At 39.1% G+C, this 26440-nt stretch overlaps 1 protein-coding gene across 1 annotated transcript in view; it reads left to right on the top strand.

Moving 5' to 3' along the window:
* The first annotated feature begins 940 nt into the window (after window positions 1–940).
* Window positions 941–26440, top strand: part of DIRC2 (disrupted in renal carcinoma 2) — a 52371-nt gene continuing 26871 nt past the window's right edge. The window contains exons 1-5 of the mRNA XM_008638246.2: window positions 941–1406; window positions 1506–1599; window positions 14358–14620; window positions 20343–20472; window positions 26191–26299. Coding sequence (XP_008636468.2) covers window positions 1331–1406; window positions 1506–1599; window positions 14358–14620; window positions 20343–20472; window positions 26191–26299 — 672 coding nt within the window. The 5' untranslated portion in view covers window positions 941–1330. The remainder of the gene's footprint in view (window positions 1407–1505; window positions 1600–14357; window positions 14621–20342; window positions 20473–26190; window positions 26300–26440) is intronic.

The following is a 26440-nucleotide window of genomic DNA, read 5'->3' as shown; positions in this document are numbered from 1 at the left end:
GAAAGAAATATTTTTGGCTGATGATACTTCTGGGCATTAGGGTTGTGAGGTGTCCTTCGGAGTCACATCACTGCAGCTGGCATTCCTTCTGTTAATGACTGAGCCTTACCAAAGGAAGTCAGACTTCCAGTTCAGAAAACCTGTAACTTAACTTACTAACTTAATTTTGTTTGGGTTGTCTTGGGCTATGCTGATTGAGAGAGAAACTTGTCTTAGGTTTGGTTTGTGCAGTGTCCAGCTCCAGGAGTTGCATACCCATGAGCGAGGTTCACTATGAGCTGTCACAATATGAGCAAAATTATGTCTCATCAGTAAAATTACATTTTAGTAAAATACGTGGAGACAAAATATTTAATGCAACTATTAGTTGAATTGTACTGTTTACAGGAGTCACAGAGGGAGCACTCCTCTGAAAATGGGCAGTTTTAGAAAGAATCAAGGTAGTTTGTTTGATAGGTGACTTATCATAGGACAGGTTCTTTCACCATCTGTATTTTCGATAATTACTAGTTTTATCTAAATGTTAGAGATACTCTGTGTTTGTCATCATTAATGATTTTTATTATATTCTACTAAGGACATGGAAGCCCTTTATTTTCTATTTATTGCTGTGAAATTATTTCAAAATTTACAGCTTCACAGATGCAGATTCTCTCTGTGGTTTTTAATTGTGCATATTTATGATTTTGGTGTTTTGCAAGATTCTGGAGCTTAAGCCCCTCAGCTGTCACTGTTTGCTGCTGATGGAAACACCTTAGCAGCAGCAAACAACTGCTGGCAAAAGGAATTGCAGCACTAAGATAAGGTTGTTTCTAATCTAAGTGCTTCTCGGTTGAAAATCGCATGAGGAAAAAACATATTCAAGGAATCAGTCAATTGTGGCTTTTTTCTAATGTATGATATTTACAACCTCTGACAATTTGAGCTGAGAGCAGCAAAAATCTACCCTAATTGCAAGGACTGCAAAAAAATACTCACACTTTTTCCCCCCTGAATAAATGGTTGTTTCTTTGGGATGAAATGTGTGTCTGCATTATGAAAGAAAACAATAACAGTGCTGTGTCTGTGCTCATTAAGTGGTTGGAGAAGAATGAACAAGTCCAGATTTTTCTTTGTGTCTGCCTAGATTTCAGATGACGCAGTAGAGCATGTTCCCCGATGCCTCTAATTCTAAAGGGAATAGTGTACTTTACGATGATACTTTTGTTACCACTTTTCACTTTCAAGAATGTCTGTAAAGATTTTGGATACACTCCTGTGCATTACTATGCGAGGAGTAAGCCTTTGTGATTCTGGAGTGTAAGTGTAGAAAATAACTCAGGATTTCGTAATGTGTCTAGAATTCATATCAGCACCAAAGTGCTTATGGTTTGAAAGAAATATGTGTTATTTCTGTGAGACTTCATGTAAGTATGTATATATATATATATATATATATTTAAGCAATGTTTCTTTTGCAACATTACTGACTTAACTTGTAAAATACTGTTGTGTTTTCATCTTAGGTCTGAGGGTAACAGTGTTACTAACATCATCCCTCATGGTCTTGGGAGCTGGCCTGAGATGTGTTCCAGTTTCAGACCTAGAAATTAGGAAGAAGTAAGTGAATTAATTATTTTTAATATACATATTTTATTCTTTCTGCTAATGTAATTTTTGTTGCTACTACAAAGAAATATTAGTGCAGATTTTCTGTATGAAGCTGATATGCCAAATGTTTGTTGTGTGGCCATGGTTTTACATGCTTCTTCACGTCTTAAATGGGTTTTTCTAGTCCTTCTTCTCCATAGTATCTGAAGATCAGAAAGCCCTTTACAAGCTTGAGTTAATTAAGCCTCACCCCATCCTGCATAACTAATATTAATCTGCTTTGCAAATAAGGAACCAGAGATTTAGAGAAATTCAGAAACTGGCCCAAGATCACACAGAGAGTCATGCCTCAAACCCCAAAAATAAGTAATTTGTATGCAAATGTTAAATAATTAGTTCATTTTCTCATATCAAATGTATGGCATCATGCCGTGAGACAGATGAATTTGTGCAAAATGGCTTTTTTCGTGTAGTCTCTTCCAGTCCATGTTCCAAAGTAGCTTTGTACTTCTTCTGCAGTGAAATGATTGTCTACTGTACACATGCACCTTAAGAATTTGTGATAGAAACAGACTCCTTCCTAAAAATCCCACAAACCAAACAATTCAATTGTTCCATCAGCATATCCTGAATCTGGGGATCCTCAGTAAGTACAAGAGTAGGGCTTATTTTGTACAGCCAGGGAATATGGATCACTCGTTGTTCACGTAACTTTCTTTCGCCTCTTAGTGCAAAGGAGGTGGGAGTATGGAGGCATTACTACTCTTTCCTGCTACTTTAAAAAAGCAGTAGCACTGGTTCTTTGCTAATTATGCTTGCATAATATGTAAACACTAAGAAAAGCTCTTAAAAATAAAATGTTTTATGTGGGTTGGGTTTTTTCCCACTCGAATTCTAGTCAGCTTGAATTCTACCAGGCAGTCCTGGTATTACTTAAGCAAGTTATTTGGGTTTGGGTTTTTTGTTTTCTTTTATTTTTTTCTGTTAGTATTGCTTAAGCTGAAAATCAGCTTGGAAGCCTTTTAAGCTGAGAAAGAAAATGTTTGGTGTGAAGTTGAAAGCTGATGACTGGGTACCATGGGTAAAACAAAGAAAGAGGTTCAGAGAGAGAACTGGGTATGTAAAAAACACATTAATTGTAAAACTAGCCCCCATAAGTAAACTAAGAGCAGTGTGTCAGGTAGGGGGAATGCAATTTCTTAGGTGTCTAATGAGCATATAACAAAGCACTCAAGGTGCTCCTGATGTTGGTTGCCCACTGTTGCCTATTTTCACAGGGTGTTCAAGGACTCTGTTAGCAGGGCAGGCTGAGCTAACCATATTGTGCTACCCTTCACAGTGACCCTTTTGAGGAAAAGTACTGTTTGGGTGGCCAGGGAGAGTTGTCCTCATTTTACCCTTGGTCTACATTTTCTTGAAATGTCAAGGGGTGCTTGACTTTCAGTTTGTTCATTCTCATCAGTCTTGGGTTAAATATCAATAGCTTTTAAATGGGACAGATGACTTCAATGCAATGAAATGCGGTATTTTATGTAGCTTTTCATTTATGGTGTGTGCCAGAAGACATGTGCTGCCCTAGGCTTTACCAAAACAAGGATGAAGACTGTAAATAACTGAGAAGATGAAAATTCCCAAGTGAGATGTGAGGTATCATTTGGGGAATGCAAAGGAGAGTTTCCACAAATTCTTAGCACCTTTAAACAAGGTTTTCCAGCATAGCTGCAGCAAGGAGGTCTAGGAAAACAATGAAATACATAACTAAGGAAAAACATTCAAGGAACAACTTCTTCAACTAGAAAAAGAAAGGCTTTGGACTCTATAGAGTCTGATGAGTGAGATGCATAAAACATGATGTTAAAATTTATTGAAAACTATATAGGGAAAAAAAGAGTATGAACAGAATCCTGATGGAAAAGGTTAATAATTTCATATATTCATGCTGTGTAAATATGTATCATCTCCAGCTGAAACTGATAAATTTGCCTACTTATCCTACTCCCAAAAAAGAAATTTTCAAGAACTGTAGCTCTACATGAGGAAGTAGCTTGATCTTTTACTCAGTTTGATTAAAAATCTACCAAGAATTAATTATGGCCAACTGCGTGAAGCAAAAGAATGGTTTTCAGTGAAGTTTCTTGAGACTTTGTAAATAATTGTACAGACTGTGTGACCTTATACCATGTAACTTGCATTGTTTGGAGGGCTAAGGCTTAAGGCCAGTTCTCATCCGTTATTTGAAGCGTGATACCAGATAAAATAATATTTTTGAGATGAGCATTACTGCTTAATGCATTAGCCACAACTGGCTGAGTACCAAATAATGCACTTATTCTGAGTGTGTATATGCATTAATAGAACAATTTGAATGTTACAGAACCTGTCAGAGGGACAAGATCACACACAAGCTAATTGGAAGCATTTCAGAAGCCAGTGTAACTGGAATTTCTTTAAATGCTTTTGCGTGTTTTGTAGTGTGTTCCTTCAGTCTGTGAGTAATCTGTGGGAATATGCCGAAGATTTCCATGGGACAATTCTGTCAGAGCTAATATACATAAAATTAAAAGCATGTTCATGAGGTTTGTAAGGTTCAGGTTGGGGGTTTTGTACTTTGTAGCAGTCTCTGCTCCCTAAGCTCTTGTGATTTAACATAAAGGAGAGCTGCTAAAGCCCACCACCTATCAGAGCAGTCATAGACGTAAGGAAATCACTGTTAAGACTGACATTTAATCCTGGCTGCTTTATGCTCCTTATCTCAAGCAGACCTGTAATATCCAAGTGTATTCTTAAGCCCCTTTCCAGTCTATAATTATTCTTTTGGTTATAGTGTGTAGTATCAGACTAAGATCATCTCCAGTCCTCTGAGTCGTGTTTTAAACATAGACCTTAACCTCTCTTTTCAGTACATTTGATGCCTCTGTATATGAGGGAAAATTCAAGTTGCACATTTCAGTGTGTCTCTTGAAGCAGCTGTGAATTTTCTGTGGTAAATTTTTTTTCTCTGCCAGTGTGTGACCTAAAACTATACTGGAAATCCATGCCAGAGCTGCATAAATTCAGTGCAGGCTGAAGTGGGAGTAGATGGGGAAAATGTTGAAGTGTGAACTTGCATGTCAGATGGAGGATCCATCCTTTACATGGACTGATAGAGTCTGTCTCATGTACATATGCTTTTACCTGTTTTCCTCCCCAGCCCAGTAACCTGTGGGGTTAATGAGTCTATCATACAGACAAGGACGTTAAAAAGAATTTTTCTTATGTACCATGAGCTTCTGGGTTTGTCAAATGTGCCAGATATGTGACAGTAAATTTGACTTCTAAAAATAAACCCCCAAACTATTATTCCTTTCTAAATATTGTGAAAACTTCATTTGCCACACCTATTTTTTTAGTTCACAGTTAATATACATTATATAGAACATAAAAGAAAAAAAGATGTTATCAAATTGTACCTTTCCTGGATCTTCTTCCCTTCTCTGGAGGTTACAAGAACATCACTAATGCTTTTTTGCCTGTGTTTTGTCCAGTCCTTTCCTTTCTGACTCCTGCTTGTCACTGAGTAAATATTTTCATTGAACTCTTTTAGGATTTGGTTATTTTATCCTGAACATTAACATTACTGGGATGCATTTTTCAATTGATTAAATCAGAGTTGGTTTTTTCCCTCCACATAGCACTTCATATTTACCTTGTATTCTGTGTTTAGGAATAGGTTTACATACATCTTAGTTCTTAAATCTAGGCAAAAAGCTGTATGAGCTGAAATGTGTAAAAAAGAAGGAAATAAAACGATGAAATCAGCCCACAGCTGTAAATCTTTGGCTTTTAAGACTGATTGTGTGATGTAAGACTTCTTAAAATGTTTTGAAAGACAGGATAATTAAAGACATGGAAGTAAAGGATGTAACATAATTTGTCATTTGTATTGAACACATTAATTAAGCAATTTGTTAGAACCTGTTATGCTGTGGGCTGGTAGGGTTTGTCCTTCACATTAGATTTCACAACAGAGAAGTAGTTATTGAGGACCTTGAATCATGGCAGTGAGAGGTTACTCCTTGGCAGTAAATGCCATTAAAATGTTTGTTGGGAACCCAACAAAATAGTGCAGAGGATTACAGTGGAAACAGAGTGGTTGTTTACACAGTCATTTATTGGAGACACACCAATAGCTGGTAGATTCTGTAATTGTGTCTTTTTGTTAGTATTACCAGTTCTTGGGATTTTGAATCTTTTTCTTACTCTTGAGATACATTGCTGTGAACTCATTTTTTTCTGCCCTGTATTTGTATTACCACATCTTTGGTACATTTTGGTTCTATTACAGAGTTGCAACGTAGTTTGTATTTTACTCTTGTTAGACTTACTCTTTAACAATTCCACATTTTTACTTTTTTCATCCCTGAAAGCCTGAAGAATTACACAGGATCATCTCATTATTTGTCTTTTCTGATCCTAAGGCTGCCATAAGCTACCATTCTTATGCATGAAAAATGCAAAGGGGCACCTCGGAAGAGGTAATTTCAGTAAAGCAAAGACATACTAGGATTCCCATATTCCCTGGGAATACTGAACACACTTCTGTGCTCAAAAACTCCCAACCAACCCAAAGTGGAGCATCTGTGGAGAAGAGGAATTAAAGTGTTCTAGGGAATGAGAAGAGCCTGTTAGGAGAGGATGGCAGACAAATCAGCCTGTAAGAAATAAAGACGGAGTGTGCTGAGTGTTTTGTGCTCCCTACCTCACTGGGGAAGAGCAATGAAAAAGGGATTTAATCTAAAGCAGGGGTCTGGGAGTAGAAAGGTGAATAAACATACTTGTTTGTGTGTTGTAGCTCAGCAAGCCGAGGGGGAAAACATTAAGATTGAGCACTTGCCTGGTGCTGATGGTGCTGGTTTGTGCTGCAGTGCTGCGGAACGGCTGAGCTGGGTTAATTCTTGGGATCAGAAAAAGAGGAAAGTGGGGAAAAAAGGAAGCAGGTCATTCCTGAGTAAGTTCACATGGGGAATACGTATTTTTTATGCTCCTGTAACTTAACAGTTTATCTTGTTTTTATTACCTCCACCAGCTTCATCTTGTACACAGGGTATTTATTTTTTAACCTCTGCTCCAAAGCATTTCTTTTACACGAAAGGTCCTGTGAGTTGTTCTTATGTGGTGATGATTTTTCCAGCTTTGCTTATTTGTTCATGGTAGTGGGGGATGATTTAGTGTCCCTCTGGCTGCCCAGTGGTCCCACCTGCCAGTGCTCAAGCTGCGTGTCCTGTGTTGCAGCAGCAGCCCCTGATCAGTGCCACCACTCCGGAGGCAGCCAAGTTGGCTTCTTCAGCTGGAGCAGCTTTAGTGGAAAAAGGAGATGACTTGACAGTTCTGGTCATAAACACACTGTTCCTTTTGCTCCTGTGCTGGACTTTGGCCATGGCACTGTGGGTGTCATCCACCAGCGACCAGCGTGGCTGCTGAATTAGCAATTTACAGACCCTGTGTAAATTCTTGGAGTACTGAATCCAGTACATCAAAGAAACTCAGAAAGGGCTTGGTATTGCGGCAGTATTTAGTGGGCAGCACTTCTACAAGGCCTCAGCCAGTGTAAGCCTATGCTGGAAGGGAAGAGAATTTATATTCTCTGTGGGATATTTAGCTTCATCTCATATAATGGCAGGTGGTATCCTTAACTGTAGAATGCTTTTAATTTTTTAATTATACTGAGTTCTTTGCTTTAGTTTGTGACTCATATTATGTTGGCTAATTTCTGTCCTTAAAGAATTCATATTAATTGAATTTGTATTGAAGTTGCTGCATTATAATCAAAACACTCTCTTGCTCTTTCACTCGCTTAAGAAAAATTATTCAGGAATATTTAAATACGTCTTGTTTATCCCATTCCTTAATTTGCTGCATCTCCTGTGCACTCCTACTCTTTTACTAAAAAAATCCTACTTAGGACCTCTTTTGTACTAAGTAATCTTAATCAGCTTTCTCCCACAGCAGCCCCAATAGCAGCCAGTCCTGGTGCACGTCCCTGATAATTTTTTTTCTGTATGTTTTGCTTCATTAGCCCATAGTGTAATTGCCTACTTTGTGTTTACAGTGCTGCTTACTTTGCGTCTTTTCATATTTGATGAGCATGTCCACTGTTAATGTTGCTTTAAATATTTCTTCTTTTGGTAATTGGTTTGTGGAGTGGGTTAGTTTTAAAACAAAAACAAGAAAACAGAACTTATAATAAAAAAACCATCAGCTTTGACTTTATCTGTCCTTATCCATGAAACCTGGATAAAGGGAAGAATGCCCCCACACACAGTTGTGTGACAGGTGTGATGGCTGCACAGTAACCCGGTGTGAGGATGCAAGGAAATTTGTCACCACAGTGCCAGGGGGTCTCACTGTACACCCACCTCATCCCTTTCCTCTGTCAGGATGTCTGATGGAGACCTCAAGGGTCTTGGCCTGAGATTGCTGCTTCCTCACCTTGCAAATCCTTGTCTCTCTCGGCAGGCTCTCAGGAATAAATTTTGGAGTAACTGGTTTTCCAATCCTTTAAATTTAATCCCAAAACTCACTGTCTTTCAGACCATTGTAAATGCATTTGCTGTTTTAAGTGTGGGAGAAGAGACATGAGGCTGGGATGCCTGGGAGATGCTGTGGTCCCTTCCAAGTCTGCTCCCATAATAGTCTGACTGACTGTGCTGAGGCCATGGTTCATACAGAGGTGAAACATGAGCCTAATTCCTGATGAAAATGGCTAAATGTGCATTTTTAAAGTTTTTCTCTTTTCTTTTTCACTCTGTTGCTGGAGATAATGTACCACACAGTGACTCAAGCTTTCTGCTTGTAATAATATTTCTTACTGGTGAGGGAAAAACCAGCTTTAAATTATTCCTCGTATCAATGGCTGCATGCATCAAAAACAAGCTAAAAAATGCTAATGACCTCAACGCATGAATATCTGGAAGGCAGAAAGCTTTTGTAGTATAAATGTATCGTTTAATGAAAATATTGAAAGTATATTTCCATGAAATTCATCTATCAGAATGTTATTTTTAATAGACGAATTCATTGCTTTACCCAGAGGTGTTTTTCTTGTCAGTCTTTTTCCAGACATAGAGTGTTACTGTGCTCTCTTTGGGGTATAAACAAAACAGCATTTGCATTGGTTCTCCCCATACTCTATAGCAATGAATTGCAGTAAAACATGAATTTGACCTCCCTAATTCTCTTTGCCTTAAAAGTGCCTGAAAAAGTTCCACTTACTAGGAGGTTCTTTTGTTGTATTTATTTTTGTGAGTTTAAAGAAAAAGCTCTATCCACTTCTAGTAGGTTGATTGTGAAAAATAAGAAGTGATTCTTGATGAAACTGGTGTTGGTTCCCTCTGAGGTATAATCAATCTCCTAATATATAATGTGGGTAACTCCAGGCCTTTTCATATGCCTTTTCCTGGGCAAGCAATGTGCATCATACGTCAGTGCAGGCATTCTAGAGTAGGAGGTATTTGCTTGCTTTGTTGCCATGTAGTGACACTAAATTCAACAGCACTTCAAAAGTTCTCTGAATTCCTCCTGTGGAAGGGTCTCTTTCATTTGCTTCCAGGAGTTTCCACAATGAGCTAATCACTACATAAACCTATTTGTCTTACAAATTAGCAGGAGTTGAACAATCCACTTGTTTCAGTGAATTAAATTGACAGGCATGTGAAAGAAGTATTAGCCATCCATTTCTATAAAACATTAACTTCTTTATCTAGAATTGCTTTTTGCGTTGTTAGGATCAGCAGTTCATGTACTAAACTTTTCCATAGTAAGTGGCACACTACAGCGCTGTCTTCCTGCAGAATAAGCACTCTCAGTGACTTCATTGCTCCTCACACTTTGCCCAACAGTGGCAAAACAGATTTACAGTTTATTTTTGTTGTATTTGCACAGAATTTGAATAGTGACTAAGTGGTCAATTCTCATGGCAGTGAGTGGGAAAAGCACGGTAAAGGTTTCATGAAAAAAACCTGCACCAGAATCACATCTTCTCAGGGCTCTTGAAATGAGCTCTACTCCCTCCTAAGATGCAAAGGAATTGAATTTCCCACTTGGCTGGGGTCACTGTGTTCAGAGAGTCAAAGCAACAGCCTGGGGATGACAGCCCTGCTCTTTACTGTGTTGTCTGCCAAAGAAAAGGTGAAAATGCTTTTTCCATACCGTGAATCAGTTAAAATACTGATCCAACTTCTCCAGCCTTAGCCTTCCCAGAAAAAGTTCAGTTTACATGTCTTAGATCTGAGCTTTGGATACTTATTTTAGTGTTGTGGGTTTTAAATCCGTTGTATTAAAAGTAATTTTTTTGAGTAAGTACTTTTCCCTCCACTGTTGCCTTTTTTTCCCCATCTGAGTACAGAAACTAATGAGATTTTCTTTCATTTAAAATTCTCCTAAGTCCAGGCATTAGACACACAGTGGTAAAAACACTAAATGTCTGGATTTTTCACCTAGAAAAAGCATTTATGTAACACACAGCTTTTAGATAGCTTAACAAATCCAGTACCTGATGTGGCTGTGAGCATGCATGCAAAGTTTCAACTTTTACAAGGAGAAAAAGAAAAATAAAGCCAACTGTAAATGGAAGTGCTTTCCCATCTTAACTGTATGGTATTATCATCAATCACTAGAACCTTTTTCCTGTATAATCTCACTTTTATCATACCCAGTTGGCTCAGTGATACTGTAATTTCAGCATTTACAGTGTTACATGGTTTTCTTTGTTGCTGCCTGCTAGGATATTGCAACAGTGACTGCAAGAAGTGAATAAGGCAGGTATAACCAGGTCAGTTCCTGATAGTAATATAAAGTCTTCTCAGGGAAGTGGTGAAAACCATATAATTAAAGTTATTTATAGTGTGACTTGGTAAAAAAATTGGGAAAGAGATGACAGTATAGTACAATAAGTGTTTTTCTACTCTAATTTCTATTGCTGTATTTGAACCATCCCTTGTACTATATTTTTGCAGTTCAGAGGCCAATTTAGGAACAAAAGTGATCTTTATTTTGTGCAAAAGTATGTGTGTGTATCTGTGGTTTTTTTAGATAGATAGATGCATAATGTAAATGTGTAAGTTACTCATTACTGTGATGCTCTGGCATGTGATATTTCACACTACCATTTACTAACAGTCCCCAAATAATTTTGTTTTGTTTTGTTTTTCTTTAAAAGGGCTCATAAAGGGCTCCTGTTCAATTGCAAGTTACAAGTTTGGCAGAGCACATAAATTCATTAGCAGAGAGGTCAGGTGTGCAAAAACCTTGACATATCAAAATGAGTCCTGACCTGGCTTCTGAGGCAGTTAGAAACAAGATATTTTGGTAGATGTTTACTTCCCCACTTTTGCTTTAAGCTACAGTCATCAGTTATTTTGTAAGTTGAGGATGAATTTCTGGTGCAACTTTTTTGCAATTTTCTCTTTCATGATTGTGATTAAAATGCCTTCTACTCATGTTACTTTCTGTCATTTGACCTCAATAGCTTTCTACTTTTTGATACCTGAAAATAATTAAATGATGGCTGGATAAATAACACATCTGAAAACAGAGCTGGATAAATAACAGATAAACATTACACTCGATAGTGTAATGAGACTGAAAAATGTTTTTCCATCTGGGTAGGATCCTGAGCTAAAGTTGTCTTTTCATCCCTTTCCTCAGGAAACAGAAAACTTGTTGTGCGGAATGAAATTGGAATAGTGACAGGGAAAATGCAGTTCCTCTTTGCACCTTTTCAGTAGCAGAAACAAGAAGAAAATCAGGGGATAACAGAAACAAACCTCTCTTGGTCTTGGAGCAATTTTTAGCACTGATGGTGTATGAGAGGAAACTCATGAGCTGCGAGACCAAAATCTAGTGCAGTGCTGATAAGATGTTGTAACAAACAGCAAAAAGCCACCAATACTATTGTGTTCATATTTCTCTGTCAGGTGGAGCAGCTGCTACATACATCTCCCAGAGCAGCAGCTTAGTAAATGCTCTGAATTGCATTTTGAATCTCTCGTCCCTGCCTCTCTGGGGAAATGAGTTAAGGATGTGCAGAAGAACCATGCAAATAATCTTTTTCTCAGGAAAAAGTAGCTTAATTCAAACCAGTATCGAAAAAGAGATAAAATAAGGTTTAGGCTGTTACCATATGCAGAGATATTTGGGGTAGTAGTCTGTATATTGATGGCAATTTAGTCTGAAAATAGTGTTTATTAACTCAAATATGTTAGACTTGAGAAATTAAACAGTATGAAGATAGAGATGCTCTACCCTGGATGATAATGTCAGGCTTTGTAAATGCCAAAAATGCAGGTGGAAAGGCTAATCTGTGGGAACAGAGAGCAAACTAGCCAGGACAAGGCTGGAGAGAGAGCAGCCAGGAAAACACCAATAGAAGACACCTTGAGAGAGGCAAAATTGGCTCATCCTTTGGAAAAAAGAAGCCAACAAACCCAAAACAACAAAGACAGAAAGGTAATATAGAATTAAAATTCTGGATTAAGGTGCTACTTTCTCCCTTGGGATCTGCAAAGTAAAATTAACATTTGGTGCTCCCTCGAGTACAGAGATTGGTTATAGAGCTTTATTCAGATGATGGAGTTTGATAGACATAATCTAAATCTGAAGTACGTGGTAAGAGTATGTGTGTGTAATTTTCACAATATATAAATTGGGTGGTTTGTTCAGGGTATTTTTACAAAACTTTTCTTCTATCAGATGAAGTGCCTACATGACTACAGGTGCTGCAGAACTGTTGTACTTTTTTCTGATTTTAGTGGGTTTTATTTGCTGTTAGGATGACTACAGAGGAGGCATATTTGAATTAAAACAATAATATCATAGTGGTGTCAGTGAACAGAAGTGGCAGTGTGGCGCCTAAAGCTATAGAGGTTATTTTGTGGTGACACAGTTTTCCAAACACACAATAACAAGAACACAATTTAAACATTAAATTCACTCTGGAGCAAGAGGAGATACTAAAATAAAATCTTTATCTGTTACAGTAGTTACCTCACTTGCTACTGAAATGCAGTTGTTTCTTGGGCTGTGCCATAGCTCTGCAAATACTCTGGAACATTTTAGGAGATGTTTGAGAATAACTTACTGTAGTGAGATAAGTAGAATGAAAATACCAAAGTGCACAAGGATACCTTGGTTTGTCCCGAGTACACCATAGAGTAACCATAGGGGATTGATGTAATGTGTCCTCCAGAAAACTATACCAGAGCATTGTTTATATAGTGGTTTTTATTTATTTAAAGCTATTTCATTTTGGTTTAGTTTGTGTGGCAGTTTAACAAGCATTAAAAAGGCCTGACCATGCCTTGGTGTGATGTCCATCTGAAGCACATCATCGACACCAGTAATGAAATCTGTCCTTTCTATGTGAGCATAAAAAAAACCCCTCAAAAAAACCCCAAAACATTGAATTGCTTTCCCAGCTCAGAAAGTGTTTCCTGTATGTGATATATAATAGTGCTTTTTTTTCCCGTGTATTTTTTGTAAATTTTGTTTAAAAATTTAATTTCTAATCCACTGAGAACTGGTAGCATCTATTCCTTTCTATTGCAGTCTACTTAATTCGATAAAGAGTCTGTAGGCATTTCTTTTGCATATTTCATTCCTTTGTGTGCTTTAAAAAACTGCCTGCTATACTGTATGTTATTCAGCCATTTGTGGCTTGAAACAGTGCCTAAATGTTGGCTTATGTTTCCCCATTTTCAGGCCATAGCTTCTTATGTCTCACAACTCAAGTCTTGCAGCAATAACACTGAATTCCTGCTATGGTTAGAAAAACATCACCCATTTGAAAATATCATCTGCCATCACTTTATTGCACAACGAATAGATTTACTTTGGAGGGTTGCAATATCTCATTTGACTCTCTAGCTGTTTTTTAGACATGAAGTTTTTGTATAAATTCCAAAAATAGTTTTGCCTTCCATGGCTGATTGCTTTTTGGAAAAGTCAAAGTGGAAAGTTTCTGACTGAATTCCACGTGTAGGAGAGCCTTCAAAAAGTCCTTTCTGTATTTGTTCATTGTACTAATATTAAGCCAAACTTTGCAGAGACTTCACTGCTTGGAAGTACTATCTCTGTTCTGTCACCAGCCTTATCTGTTAAATCCCAATGAGTGTGAAAAACGAGAAAAATCTGGGTTTACTTGGCTGTTTTAGCAGAATGTTGAGAATGGCCAGATTGCTGGAGAAGACGACTCTCTTGGAAACCCTAACAGCCCAGCCTTCTCATCTGTAGGCACATAGAGCTCATCTGAGTGTGTAAATAAAAATAAATAATGCAGTGAAAAAATATGCAGAGTATTTTGCTGAAGTGTTTCAATTTTGGATCTGCCAAAACGAATTTAAATCTTCTGTTGGGATTTACGCAAGCGAGGGGTCAGGTTTACAGTGTTTGTAATTTAAAGCTTTTCTGCTACTACACCTTTGCTACTTTTATATCCTGTCATGATACCTTTTTGCTGCAAAGAAAGTCCATTTTATTCCCTTTTCTGCTTTGAAGAGAACATTTGCTTCTCTATTTATATGAGGTAATGAGATCAGAGTAGCTCCAGATTCTTTGAATCAATCTAATTGGGCTTCTTTCAGTGTACAGAATATCCCTTCTTTTGCACGGGACTTTCATTTCTTTGTGCAGTAGCTCCATCTCCAGCACTCGATATCTCACATGCCTTTTTAATTAACAAAACCCAGCAAGGAATTCTCATCCAAATGGCCGTGGTCTGTTCTCTCTTTCAGGCTGATTCACGGAGGGCAGCTGTTAAATGGCTTGGCGGGGCCCACGGTGATGAACGCGGCTCCGTTCCTGTCCACGACGTGGTTTTCCCCGGACGAGCGCGCCACGGCCACGGCCATCGCCTCGCTGCTCAACTACCTGGGCTCTGCTGGCGCCTTCCTGGTGGGGCCTCTGGTGGTGCCACCTCCCAATGGCACCGCTCACCTGGTGTCACAGAGCAACACCCAGCACATCAAGGACCGCATCGAGGCTGTGCTCTATGCAGGTGTGGGTCAACTACAACGCTTGAAAACGTAGAAAATGTGCACACTTTCGTGTGTGGTTGGTGCTTGAGAACCACTACCCTCTAGTGGCTGGTTTGCACAGGAACTAGTCTCTGGCTGAGGGAAAATAATTAAGTCAGGAGGCTTAATTTTTTTCCTTTTGTGTAGGAAAGGTTTTTAAATGGCCTTTTGTACAGACTGACTCCAAAGGAAGTAATTCAATTGTTTGTATTGGCTGATCTGGGGAGAAATGTCTTTTTACAGTTTCTCTGAGCTTCCAGACTGGTTTTTTGCTTATTGAATTTTCATTAAAAATATGTTTTCATGACAAGTTGGGTTTCTTCTACTGTTTCTGTAAGGATGGAAATCCAATAGTCTTTTAGCATTAAATTATTTTCTGCATTAACTGAGCCTTAATTTATGACATGCACGTGCCTTTCAAATGTGATTAGATTATTAGTATTTAAGAATCTAACATTGAAATTAAAACACAATAGGTTTTGTTTTTAACTAAAACGACATCATTTTTACTGGTGAGCAATTTCAATGAAGTGACAATGGTTTAGTGGAAAAAATCACTGATATAAAATTCACCTGATAAAACTTGGATTTTATGTCCTTGCTCTTTTTATTGCAATGGCTTCTATGCCTCTTCCTGTCACTTAGAAGAATTAGCAGCAACCTTTAAGGAAACAGATTTGGTTAAGTGGTTCAAGTGTCTACATTCTGATTTTTAGTGGATATAAAGTGGTACAGTATTAAGAGTTGCACATCTGATAGGGGTTTTCCTCTCTTATAATTGCATCGTCTGAAATTCAGCCAGGAGTTAGTCCTAAGTGTTCCAGAAGTCCTAAGGTATATACATTGTGTAGTTTATATGGAGGTTTAAGGGACTGAGTTAGCTGTTTGTGATCATTTACTCCTGGACATTATTCTTACGGAAATTTGTCAAGTTAATATTCCTGTTGGGTGAGGGCCACTTTAATGTTTGTTTTAAAGAAAGTGTAATAAGAATTTGAATCATGACTTCAGCAAGTATTTCTGAGTAACCTACTTTTTACTGGACTCAGATGGAACAACAAGAAAATTCAAGTTTAGCCTTTTTCACAAGTAAATGTGGTGTTAGGCTCTGAAAATCTCGTGGCAGATGAAAATGGCTAGTGTGAAAGAAGGAAAAATGAAAGCAAGCTCCTTTTGTGCTCAGGAGCAGTAGATAAGGGGAGGAGAACCCTAGCAATCAGAGAAGTGCTTTAGCTCTCCCTCTGCAGGTTTTCCGTGGAGAGGGAAGAATTCATCTGCCTAAGGAAGTACCGTGTTGTGCTTAAAACCACTGGTTTGAGTCTGGTAGCGCTAGAAATGTTGCTTTGAGCAGCGCATTAGATTCACATTCTCTTCGATTCTCTTTTGGGAGGTTTTCCTAGGCATTTTCCTCAGAAACAGGGATGGATTTTGCCATCAAGGTTCAGGTCTTGCCTGCCCCATGTCTCAGCGTGGCTCTTTCTACCTTTCTGAGCTGGCAAGGGTGTGGGAACACCCTTGTAGACCTGTTTGGGATCACTGGTCCCAACAAGAGATGATCCTACAGCAGCTCTTCAGCTTCCTAGGAATTGTGTTTTGTGGGGCATCTGTATTTCTCACTTAATATTTGAAAGTGCTTTGAATAGAGGTGGTTTCTTTGTGCTTGTGTCCTATGGGATGTGTCTTTTCAGGAGCTGCAGCCCCTGTAGCTGTTCAGACAATGACAGAGTGCTGCTTTGTGAACATTGCTGGCCTGCAGTGAATCACAGAGATGATGGAAAACCTCCAACTGGTTTAAAATTGCAAAGAACTGTCAGAGAGGAGTTTGCTTTGAATCCTTCATGGGATTTGTTCTGTCTCACCTCAGCCCTGTTTCGCTGGAGAGCTGAAGGCACAAGGTCCCTGCTGGCAGCTTCCCTGTCCTCTCTTGTGTTGCATGGGCTCCAGAGGTGGAAGGATGGCTGCCTCGTGGTGGGTGATAGTGAACAAACAGCTCTGTTCACCTGTGGGACAAAAAATACCTGGTAGGTGGGGTAGGGTAGTATTTGTCCCCTTAAACAGCTGGGCAGAAAACTAGGCTCAAATTGACTTCACAGATTAGTAGCAAAGGTTTTGCAGAATTTAGAAGAACAAGGAGCTGGACCCAAATGTCGCACTTCCCCACTTCTTCAGCGAGTGTGGTCAGGTTTGGTATGAGTTCTCTTTTCAGATACTACAGGAAAGTCAGTTTCACAGGGTAAGTACTCTGCATTTCTAATGAGCTTGTTGCTTTTGTGTGAGGTAGCGTTAAATAAGCAGCCACCAAAAGTTAGATGATGTCTTTTAAAAGACAGTAATAATGTGAATTGTTAACTTGGGATCAGTAGTGCGCCACGAGTGTGCAAATTTTCCAAGGACTTAAGCTCAGACATGATTATGAAGCAATTGCTTATAAACCCATTCTGAAATTGCTCTGTTAACTCCAGTCTCTTCTGTGTTTTAATAAATTGCTGTTCCTTTATCTCAGACTAAGAGCTCAGCTGAATTGCCACAGCCTCTTTCTGTGTCATCTGTGTCGCTGCACATTCTGGTTCACAGCTTAAATAGTACAGATATAGCAAATCAGGAGTGAATTGTATTACCTGAATTGTGTAAGGAAGCATGAATTATTCTGGACTGCAGCCAGAGCTTTTAGCCTTGTGCTTTCTTACATATCAATGTAAAACCATTATTTGTTAAAAAAAAAAAGTTTGTGTGTGTGTAAGGGGCCCTCATATCCCCTGGAATGTTCCCACAGAACGAGGTGGGGAGAAGGGTTTCTGAGAGTGGGTAGGTTTTTGTGCTATGAGTAGCCTGTGTGAAGGAAAAATACTTTGCATCAAGGAGGCTTGTGGCTCTGTAAACCTCTTTTTTTTTTTTTTTTTTTGGCTTTTTTGGGTCTGCAAAAGCACCAGATGCGCGATCAATGTAAAACCATTATTTGTTAAAAAAAAAAAGTTTGTGTGTGTGTAAGGGGCCCTCATATCCCCTGGAATGTTCCCACAGAACGAGGTGGGGAGAAGGGTTTCTGAGAGTGGGTAGGTTTTTGTGCTATGAGTAGCCTGTGTGAAGGAAAAATACTTTGCATCAAGGAGGCTTGTGGCTCTGTAAACCTCTTTTTTTTTTTTTTTTCTGGTCTGTTTGGGGTCTGCACAAGCATCAGATGCCTGCTTCCTAGGCTAAGATGCAGGCATCTCTCACGTCACAAGTCACTGTGGTGTGGTACCCAGCTTTCCTGTGAAGCATTCTAGCTTCGCTCCTCCACAAGAGATACATGTACATGTCTGTGTCTCTGTGCAGTAATTTATGACTTTCCCCATTCCAAGTGCTTTGCTCTGTTTGAGCATATCTGGTGCCCTGTTGAGAAGCTGGTAGCTCCTGAAAAAGAGCTGCTTTCTTATGACTACAGCTCCCTTGCTCTCAGCATGGACTTATTTCTTGCCTTCTTGATTTTGCTTGCTTTTACTCACTACTTACATGCCCAGGAAAAGTTTTAGATTGTATTCCTCTTCCTCTAGTCTGGTAAAGTAAATGATGGAGATAAGGGTGTGGGTTTCCTATTGAGGAAGGATTTCAGTATGTAAGAAACCAGATGTGTTTGGCAGTACCTGGACTTTTGATAGAGGTGTAAGTATTGTGTACAAAGCTAAGATGGCACTAAAAATTCATATTCTTCACCAGAGGGAAATGCTTTTGTTTCCAGAGTGAATTCTGCACTTTTCTTTTGTGCATGAGAGCAGAGCTATGTAGGCAAATTTGTTAGCCTGCAAAGTATAACACTGGGAAACATTAAAGAGTTGCAAGAAGGTACTACAAGGACAGCATGCTGAACTTAATAATTAAAAAACAAAAAAAGAGGGTTACTATACTGCTCCTACTACAGCAATTTGAATGGCAGAAATCTTGAGGCAGTTAATAGATGAGGCTCCAGATGGGCATCTCTTATGAGATATTTCTGTGACTTAAAATTATCGATGTGGTTTACATTCTTCAGAAAAAAACCCTGGCCTTTCCCCTTACAGCATTGCAGTATAACAGTGTTAAATAATGAATACCTTGGACAAAAATTTATGGGTTTGTGTGACCACATTCTTGATTGGCTTTACCTGTCTGCAATCTTAAATCTTCCTTCAATATATGATTAAATGTGTGTATTCATGTACGTATGTATACCTATAAACCTATATGTAGACTAGAGGCAGGAGGGGGGATAAACAGCTTTTACTAAAGAGCTGCATCATCCTGTAGTGACAGAGCATCTCATCTCTTTCTTAGGCCTGGGATGATCAGTTACAGCCAGTTCTTTATTCACTGCTCATGGTCTCCAAAACCATGTGCACAAAGATAGAAATTAATCTATTTTCTGGAGAGCAGAGGAGTGAGAAGGTCTAGTTAAAGTGCCCTTGGCCCTCAAAACATTCAGTTACACCACAGCAGGAGAAGAGACACCACATAATTCAAAATGAATCCTTTGGTATTTGATCATGAAAAATGGCATTGTCCTGATATGCCTTTTTTCCCATATGCCGAATAGAAGCATTCATTTCCCTTCCCCATCTCCAGCTGATCCATTTGGACTCTTGAGTGTTATTTACTTTTCAGTTTCCTGAATTTATTTTCTTCTAGTTTAGCAGAAGACCTGGCAAAGTGCCATGTTCATATTGATTTATTAAAAAAGAGAAGAAAAAAAGAAAATTAAGGCAATTGAATATCTAGCTCTGTTGGAATTTATTTGTGGTGTCAGTGAACACTTCTTTGTTATAAGATCACAAGTTCTTTTAAGATAACACACTTCAGCTATACATTTTTCTCCTTAGCAGAAAAGAATCTTGTTTTCAAAGGGGATAGGAGAAATACTGGGATTGAGGACTGTGGAGAACATGATATACATTGTAAAAGGCCTGTAAAACAAATTAATTAGACTGGCTGTGGGTAGAATTGTTTCTCTTCAGAATGTCTGCTCATGGGACTTACTGTTTTCTGTGAAGTGCTCATCACTTTTCCAGCTCAAGTCCAAACTTCTGCTATGAAATTTTTCAAAGGTTTGAAATACCTGCTGCTAAACAAGCAGAGCATCCGCAAACAGCTGTATTCTTTCTTTTTTCCCCCTTTTACCTGTAGTTTTTCTATTCATCAGCCATTGCTGCTTCTGCACTTTGCTCTTTATATTCTGTTGCCATGTAGTACTGTTTGTGTTGGAACTGCTGCCTTGCTTGACCTTTTGTTTGCCTTCATCATCTTGCACAATGAATAATTGTTATTCCATGCCCTGGGGCTTCCCCAGTCCCATCTGTTTAAAGTCTCTAGCATGCTGTTACCTGCACTGAGTTACTTCCATCTCAAGGAAACGTGGCCAAATCCTCATATTGCAGTTCTCTCTGAAGAGAAAAAGCAAAAGCTTTCCTTTTTCTTCACTGAGTTCCCTGTGTGTGAGCCTGGTTCTCTGCAGCACCGATCACTGGAATGGACTTCCAGTCTCATTGATTCCCCATCTCAATTTGAAATCTTGTTTGCAGAAGGAGAAAGAAATTTCTCCTTCAAGTTACGGAATTCTGCTGTCAGGAGCAGTCAAGCACTTGTGGTGGGATTTATGTCTTGGAGGCTGGCTGATAACAGCACTGCAGTGAAATAAGTCTTTCAATGCTAACATCTGTTCTTGGTTTTGTTTTTCTTTGCCCTCTTGTTTAGAATTTGGAATGGTTTCCCTGATATTTTCCGCAGCGTTGGCCTACTTCCCCTCACGCCCTCCATTCCCCCCCAGCGTGGCTGCAGCAAGCCAGCGGCTCAGCTACAGGAGAAGTTTTTGCAGACTCTTAAGGTAGGACCTCATTGGGTTTCCACTTCAAAGCAGATCAGTGCCTAAGTAAATAAAAACAATTGTGCTTTAATCTTCTCATTGAGCAAACAAGTTGGTTTGTAGTGCTTTTAAACAAAATAAAATTAAATATTAATGTCAAGACATAAAAGGATGCTAACTGCTAAAGAGCAGACATTAAATTTTAAACCACTGTGTGTATCTCCAGACTTCATGCCAGTCCTTCAGCACCAGCAGTGCTTTAGTCCTCCTGTTAGCATGGCTTTTCTTATGCAATGCTTCTGTTACATCAGGTTATACAAGATTGTTGAAAGTGAGCTGTGAGAAAACAGTGAAAACACTGGGCAAAAGTAACTTATAACTTGCTTTTTTTCTGTGCTTACTATATTGGAATGAATTTGAGGTTTACTTGCCTTTGAAGGATTATTCAACTGCTTTCATTCAGCCATGGAAGAAATGAATGAACTATTTAAAACTATTATATGATCTATTAAATCTCATTAATTGTACGTTAAAATATGAAGTGGGAATAGGAGAAATGTCTCCAGATGTGTTTCTGGATAGGCTCAAAGGTGAGCTAGCTTCCTTTGAATTTTTAGGTAAAAAAAAATAAAGGTTATAAAGAAAGTGACAGTATTGCAGCTTCTCCCACTTGGGTTCTTTTGGTAAGACACAGCCCCACATCCCCCCAGTGTTTGTACAGCATCTTTTGTAATGGAAATATGATCTCAGAGGAGCAGCTAAAGCAACTGAAATACTAATGGTGAATAATTGTGAAGGCCCATGCCCTGTACATGATACTGCAGAGAGGAACTTTCTGGGGCAGAGAAGAGCTGCTCCCTGGTACAGAATATGACTGACTTCACTGGGAAGCTTCTACTCTTGCTGTAATTGTTTGTTGAGTGATGTAGTGATAGGAGCTGAATCTGCATATAAAGGGCTGCTTGAAGCTTGATAATTGTGGAGCTTTAGACGTTTAGTTACTACAGACCTATTGTGGGCTGTACTTTCAGTAAGTGTGTTTAGAGGCAGTGGAAACAACTCATCCCTTGTTGTCACTGGGTTTTCTTTTCTTTTGTTTTCAGAGGCTTTCTTTTTTCGTTTGGGGGAGTAATTAGTTGGCAGGATGCTTAATCCTGTGTGTTCATCCTGGAGCAGCCTGGCACTCAGGAGGTGTGAGTACAGCTGGGTGTAGTGGTGCTGGTACAGCTGGTGTTAGTCAGCAAAGTGACCTCTTCAGGGTACTAAAAAACAGCAGTTCCCTTAAGGACACTTAGCACACACAATAATGCTGTTCTGCACCCAAGCTGATGTGCAGTTAGACCCTGCCTGAGGGCTGTGTTGTAAAAATGTTGCTGTTGAACAGAAATCCAAACAGCAAGTGTCTCCGCAGGTGAAATATAAAATTTCATTTGACAGTGCTCCATTTGGGAGTTTTATAACCATTAGATTCCATGTTCAAAGTCTTGTAAACAGTGGACCTGAGATACCGGTAAGGTCAGGATGTAAACAGCAAAGCTGGCTTACTGTTAACAATAATCAATTAAACTTCAGAAAACAAACTTGACTCTTAAATAATAATTTACAGTGTCTCCGAGAATCATGAGGGTTTTTTTAAAATGTGGATAGGTAGGTAATTATATCTCTCTTCCCTCTGGTCTTTATGCATTCTTCCATGCTACCCTTTATCAAAGGCACTTCTTCATTCCTCTGTACATGAAACAATCAACAGTTCATCATTAAACCCACTTATCTTGTGGAGCCATTCACTAACAATCTGTCATGCAAGGGAGTTTTATAAAAGAAAATGGTGTCTGCCATGCTTCAAGAGAAATCCATCATCTGGCATTAGGTTTCTAAGCTCTCTTGCCTGCCTAATCTAGGCTTCATCTTGGCTCAGAGAGCCTTTCTTTTGACTTAGTGGTATAGACTGAAGGTAACCAGGAGATGACTACCAGGAAATCATGATTTCCCTTTATTGTAGACTTACCTTCTGATGTAAGAGCTGTGTTAAGGCATTTAGGACGTGTGTGAGCTGGTGGCTGACCCAGCTGTGCACCAGATACACTCATGAGAATTGAGATGTTCATCATTTCCCTGTCTTCTCCCCCAGGCTGCAGTTTTATTACTTCAAAATAAAGCAACATAGCATAACTTGACCATTGAAGTCACTGACCTTTTTTCCTTGGACACCAAAGGGATCTATCACATCCTTGCAACTCCCACACTCCTTCATGCCTTCAGGTCCTTGGGCAGTCATCTACATGAGCTGCTTCTTGCAGAGTTATTATACCATCAACAGAGGTCAGCCATCCCCTGTAGGCCCTTTTTGGGGGATTTTCTTAGGAACTTGATTCTTCCTTCTGATTTGGAGGGTTCCTCCTTCTGACAGATTGTAACAATTAGTTGATGTCCGATTATCTCCTGATACCAACTCTCTCAGCCTACAGTGGGAGATGACAGATTGGTCATGGTTTGGGAGCTAAGCCCAAATCTTTTAACAGTCTATCACACACTGTGACAAGTGTAGTTTGAATTTCCATAATAAAAAGTGTAGTGCCCTATCTCAGTTTCTTGGGTGAAGCAAATATGAGTTCTTTTTGTTTCCCCAGTTCAGAATATTCCACAAACTTCAATGGAAAAAAAACCTTAATGCAAGTAAACAGTGGGTAAGTCTTAAAACCTGCATTAAAAAAACTTGTTGTGATTTTTGTTTTGAAGTAATAAGATACTTTTATCCAGTTACATGGCTTTTATATTTTCTAGGGACTGTGTATGCAATTTTGAAATTTTGTATCTGGGGTTTTATGCATCATTATTGCTTTAATAACACTTTCATCAACATCACCATCAGTAATGGAAGCTGCTCAGAATGTGCCTGATGTTAACAGGCACTGTCAAAGTTACTCTGAAAATGATGACTGACTTTGATGGGGCTCCCCTCTGAACCAGCCTGTCTTACAGATTCTAGTGGCGTTAGGTTTCTGAAAAAAATTGAAGAAAAAATCAATTCATATTCCAGCAGAATGGTTTAACAGAGAGGCTAATGCTGATATCCTGTCATTGCTGGTAGGATGGAAAACAGTGTGGGTTCAACAGCTGATGGTGTGACAGACAGCACATTTTTCTACTTTCAGTGGAGCAATTGCAAAATTGCAAAAGCTGTGTACAAGTGACTGGAGCCATGAAATGTGGAGCTGCTACTGAAGATGTGTGTTTCAAATGGCTTTAGCCAGCACAAGATATTGCTGGGCAAGGGGGCAGAATGATGCCTGGTGATCAGTGTTTCTGTCACTGCCAGGCTCCCTTTCTCCTGGTTACCTTCTTTGTTCTGGGCTAGGCAGGGGAGCAGCCTCTTTGTTGGTTTGAAAGACAGGTATCTGCTAAGGAAGGCAGGAGCCTCCCTTGGAATGGAAAATGTAATCCCCTTCCCTCTGAATTACTGTAATTTTGAAATTAAGGGGCTTTCAGGCAATTTTATGAGAAACAGGAATAACAGTTCTTTACTAGTGTATATATATAACAAGGCAATAATACAGAAATATTGGCTTAACTTGACAGAGTCAGGATACAGGCTGACACTCTGTCAGGCAGGGTGGTGGCAGCAGTCTGATTAAATGGTGGCTGCCATCCTCTTTGAAGTGGTTCTGTCGAAGTGGTGATCCTGTAGAAAGGTCTGGTCCTCCTCTGAAGGTCCAGTGGTGGTTATGTAGCTCGTCCTCTGGGAATCCAGTAGGTAAGGGCTGACTGTGGTGTTCCAAACCTCAGATTATATCCAGGTAGGAATGCTCCCCCTGGGCAGAACATCTCACATTGGGATGATGTAATTTTATGAGTCATGCAGTGAGGCTGGATGGCCCATTAAAAGAAGATAACTCCCTCTGGGGGTATCAGGGATGTGTCACAGAGGAGATAAAGAATCCTGCCCCACCTGGTTTCAACAGATGGTGATAGAATATATACTTTCGGTTACATCTTATATTGTAATCTAAGGCACTCTGTCCCTGGAGACAGCCATCATGCAGATCTGTTAATCTGGTATTGGTACTAGGAGTTGGATGTGGCACAGAGCAGCTATCCCACATCACAGTCTGTCTTGCTGCTTGAGTTACAGAAAACATACACCACAGGAAATTCTGGTCAAGTAAATGACAAAGTTCTCCCTCAGAAGTAGCTCTTTAATGAAGCTGAGGTCCAGGTTGCCAAAGATTTTGAATATTCAGCAAGTGTTATTTCAGAACACGGCATTCAGACTTGTTCCCTCTTAGCAATCTACAATATGGTCCTATTGTGTCCATGCAAAATTCCTTTTTATTTTGTTCTACAGCTGTTGAATTGGCTTTCATATTGATAGTATTAAATAGCATGCCAAGGTGATACAAGATAGACTCGGATAAGACTATGGCATTCTTAAAGGAAAAAAAGTTGTCAGGAAGACAGTAGCATTCAGAGAAATATAACCAAGGTATAGAAGAGCTGAGAGTTTGAGAGTTGTTTTTCTTTGCATTAAAAAATAAATCTGACACAAATTGTATTGGAAGCGAAGGATATGTTCATGTGATGGAAATGTGTTATTCAAGAAGAGGATGTGTGAAAAAGAACACTGCAAAAAGCACTGGCTGGTGTGTTGTGTGTGGAGCATCTAAGGGAGTAAACCAGCGTAAGCTGCAAATTTAGGAGTGTTTCGGAGAGTAATTGAATCTCTCTCTCCCTCTTGGCCTTTGTACCTGTGTGCTATCAAATTGCCACTGCATGCCAAGGAACTGGTACTGATCAAGATCAGTTTTTTGTAAATCGTTTGGGACTGGAGGGAGCCACGTTTGGGGTTACACAGATATCCCATGGGATACTTGACCTTGGAATCACCTTAAAATCTCTTCACTTTAAAATATCACTGTTTCAGATTCCAAAGTATATTTTCTTTCCAATTTGAAACGTTTTTAAGGAAAACTTGGATGTCTCTTAGCAAGGATTTCACATTTGTTTTCAGTTATGGTGAGTGGGGGAAGTTGTTGGTTAAATTCCTGTTTAGCTCTATACATTGAAGAAGGTGATAAAGCTTTGACTGTTTCACATTCATTGACTACTTAAGGTTGAATAACTTTTATTGAGGGGGAAAAGCAAACATGTTGACTATTTAGAATAGAGTATTATATCTGCATATGATTTTTGCCAGTTCAAGTTGTCAAAATTTTCCACTCTTGCAACTGTACCTGTCTCATTTCCAGAGCTTTCCTTGTTTTTCATCAAAATAAAGAGAAGTAAAACAGGTTTGGGGTTTTTTTTATTTTTTAAGTACACTTCAAGAGGGATGAATCTCTGATTTTTTTTTTTTTGAAATAAGCTTTTCATCTTTTAAATTAGTGCTTATTATTGCTAACACACACTTAGGCTAAGTAGGTTGCCCATGCCAATGCATGGAAGAATTGCTTGCAGAAATGAGAAACATGAGCCCAGCATGTTACAGAAATCTTTGAACTTTGTGGAGAGATTGGCTTTTTCTATTAGCACAGTGCTTAGGCAGTAACATACCAGCTACTAGAAATTCAGTGACATGGCTGGATACCTTTCTTGTTTTCCCTGGCTCACTCCTCCTTCAGACCTTTGCTGTTTTTCTTGATGGGCAGAATATAGATTCTAGGGTGTGATTTACTCTCCTGGCTATTCTCGGTGCAATTTTTAATATAAGTTGAGCCTAATGGCAATGTTTTATCTTCACAGCAATTTCCGATTCTTGATGATTGCTTTAGCTTACGCGATACCGCTGGGTGTTTTCTCAGGCTGGTCTGGTGTTCTGGATTTGATATTAACACCCATTCATGTAAGCCAAGTAAGTATCTCCCGACTGATAATCAGCAGCTATTTTGTAAGTGGCATGTTTTTATTTTGCACTAGCATGCAGTTTTATCAGATTTTTATGTTTAACATGCTATTAATACATATAGACCACTTTACTCCCTGAAATTTGAAA

Source organism: Corvus brachyrhynchos, unplaced genomic scaffold, assembly GCF_000691975.1.
Source record: "Corvus brachyrhynchos isolate BGI_N302 unplaced genomic scaffold, ASM69197v1 scaffold126, whole genome shotgun sequence".
NCBI lineage: Eukaryota > Metazoa > Chordata > Aves > Passeriformes > Corvidae > Corvus > Corvus brachyrhynchos.
This window is presented reverse-complemented; position numbering and strand designations above follow the sequence as displayed.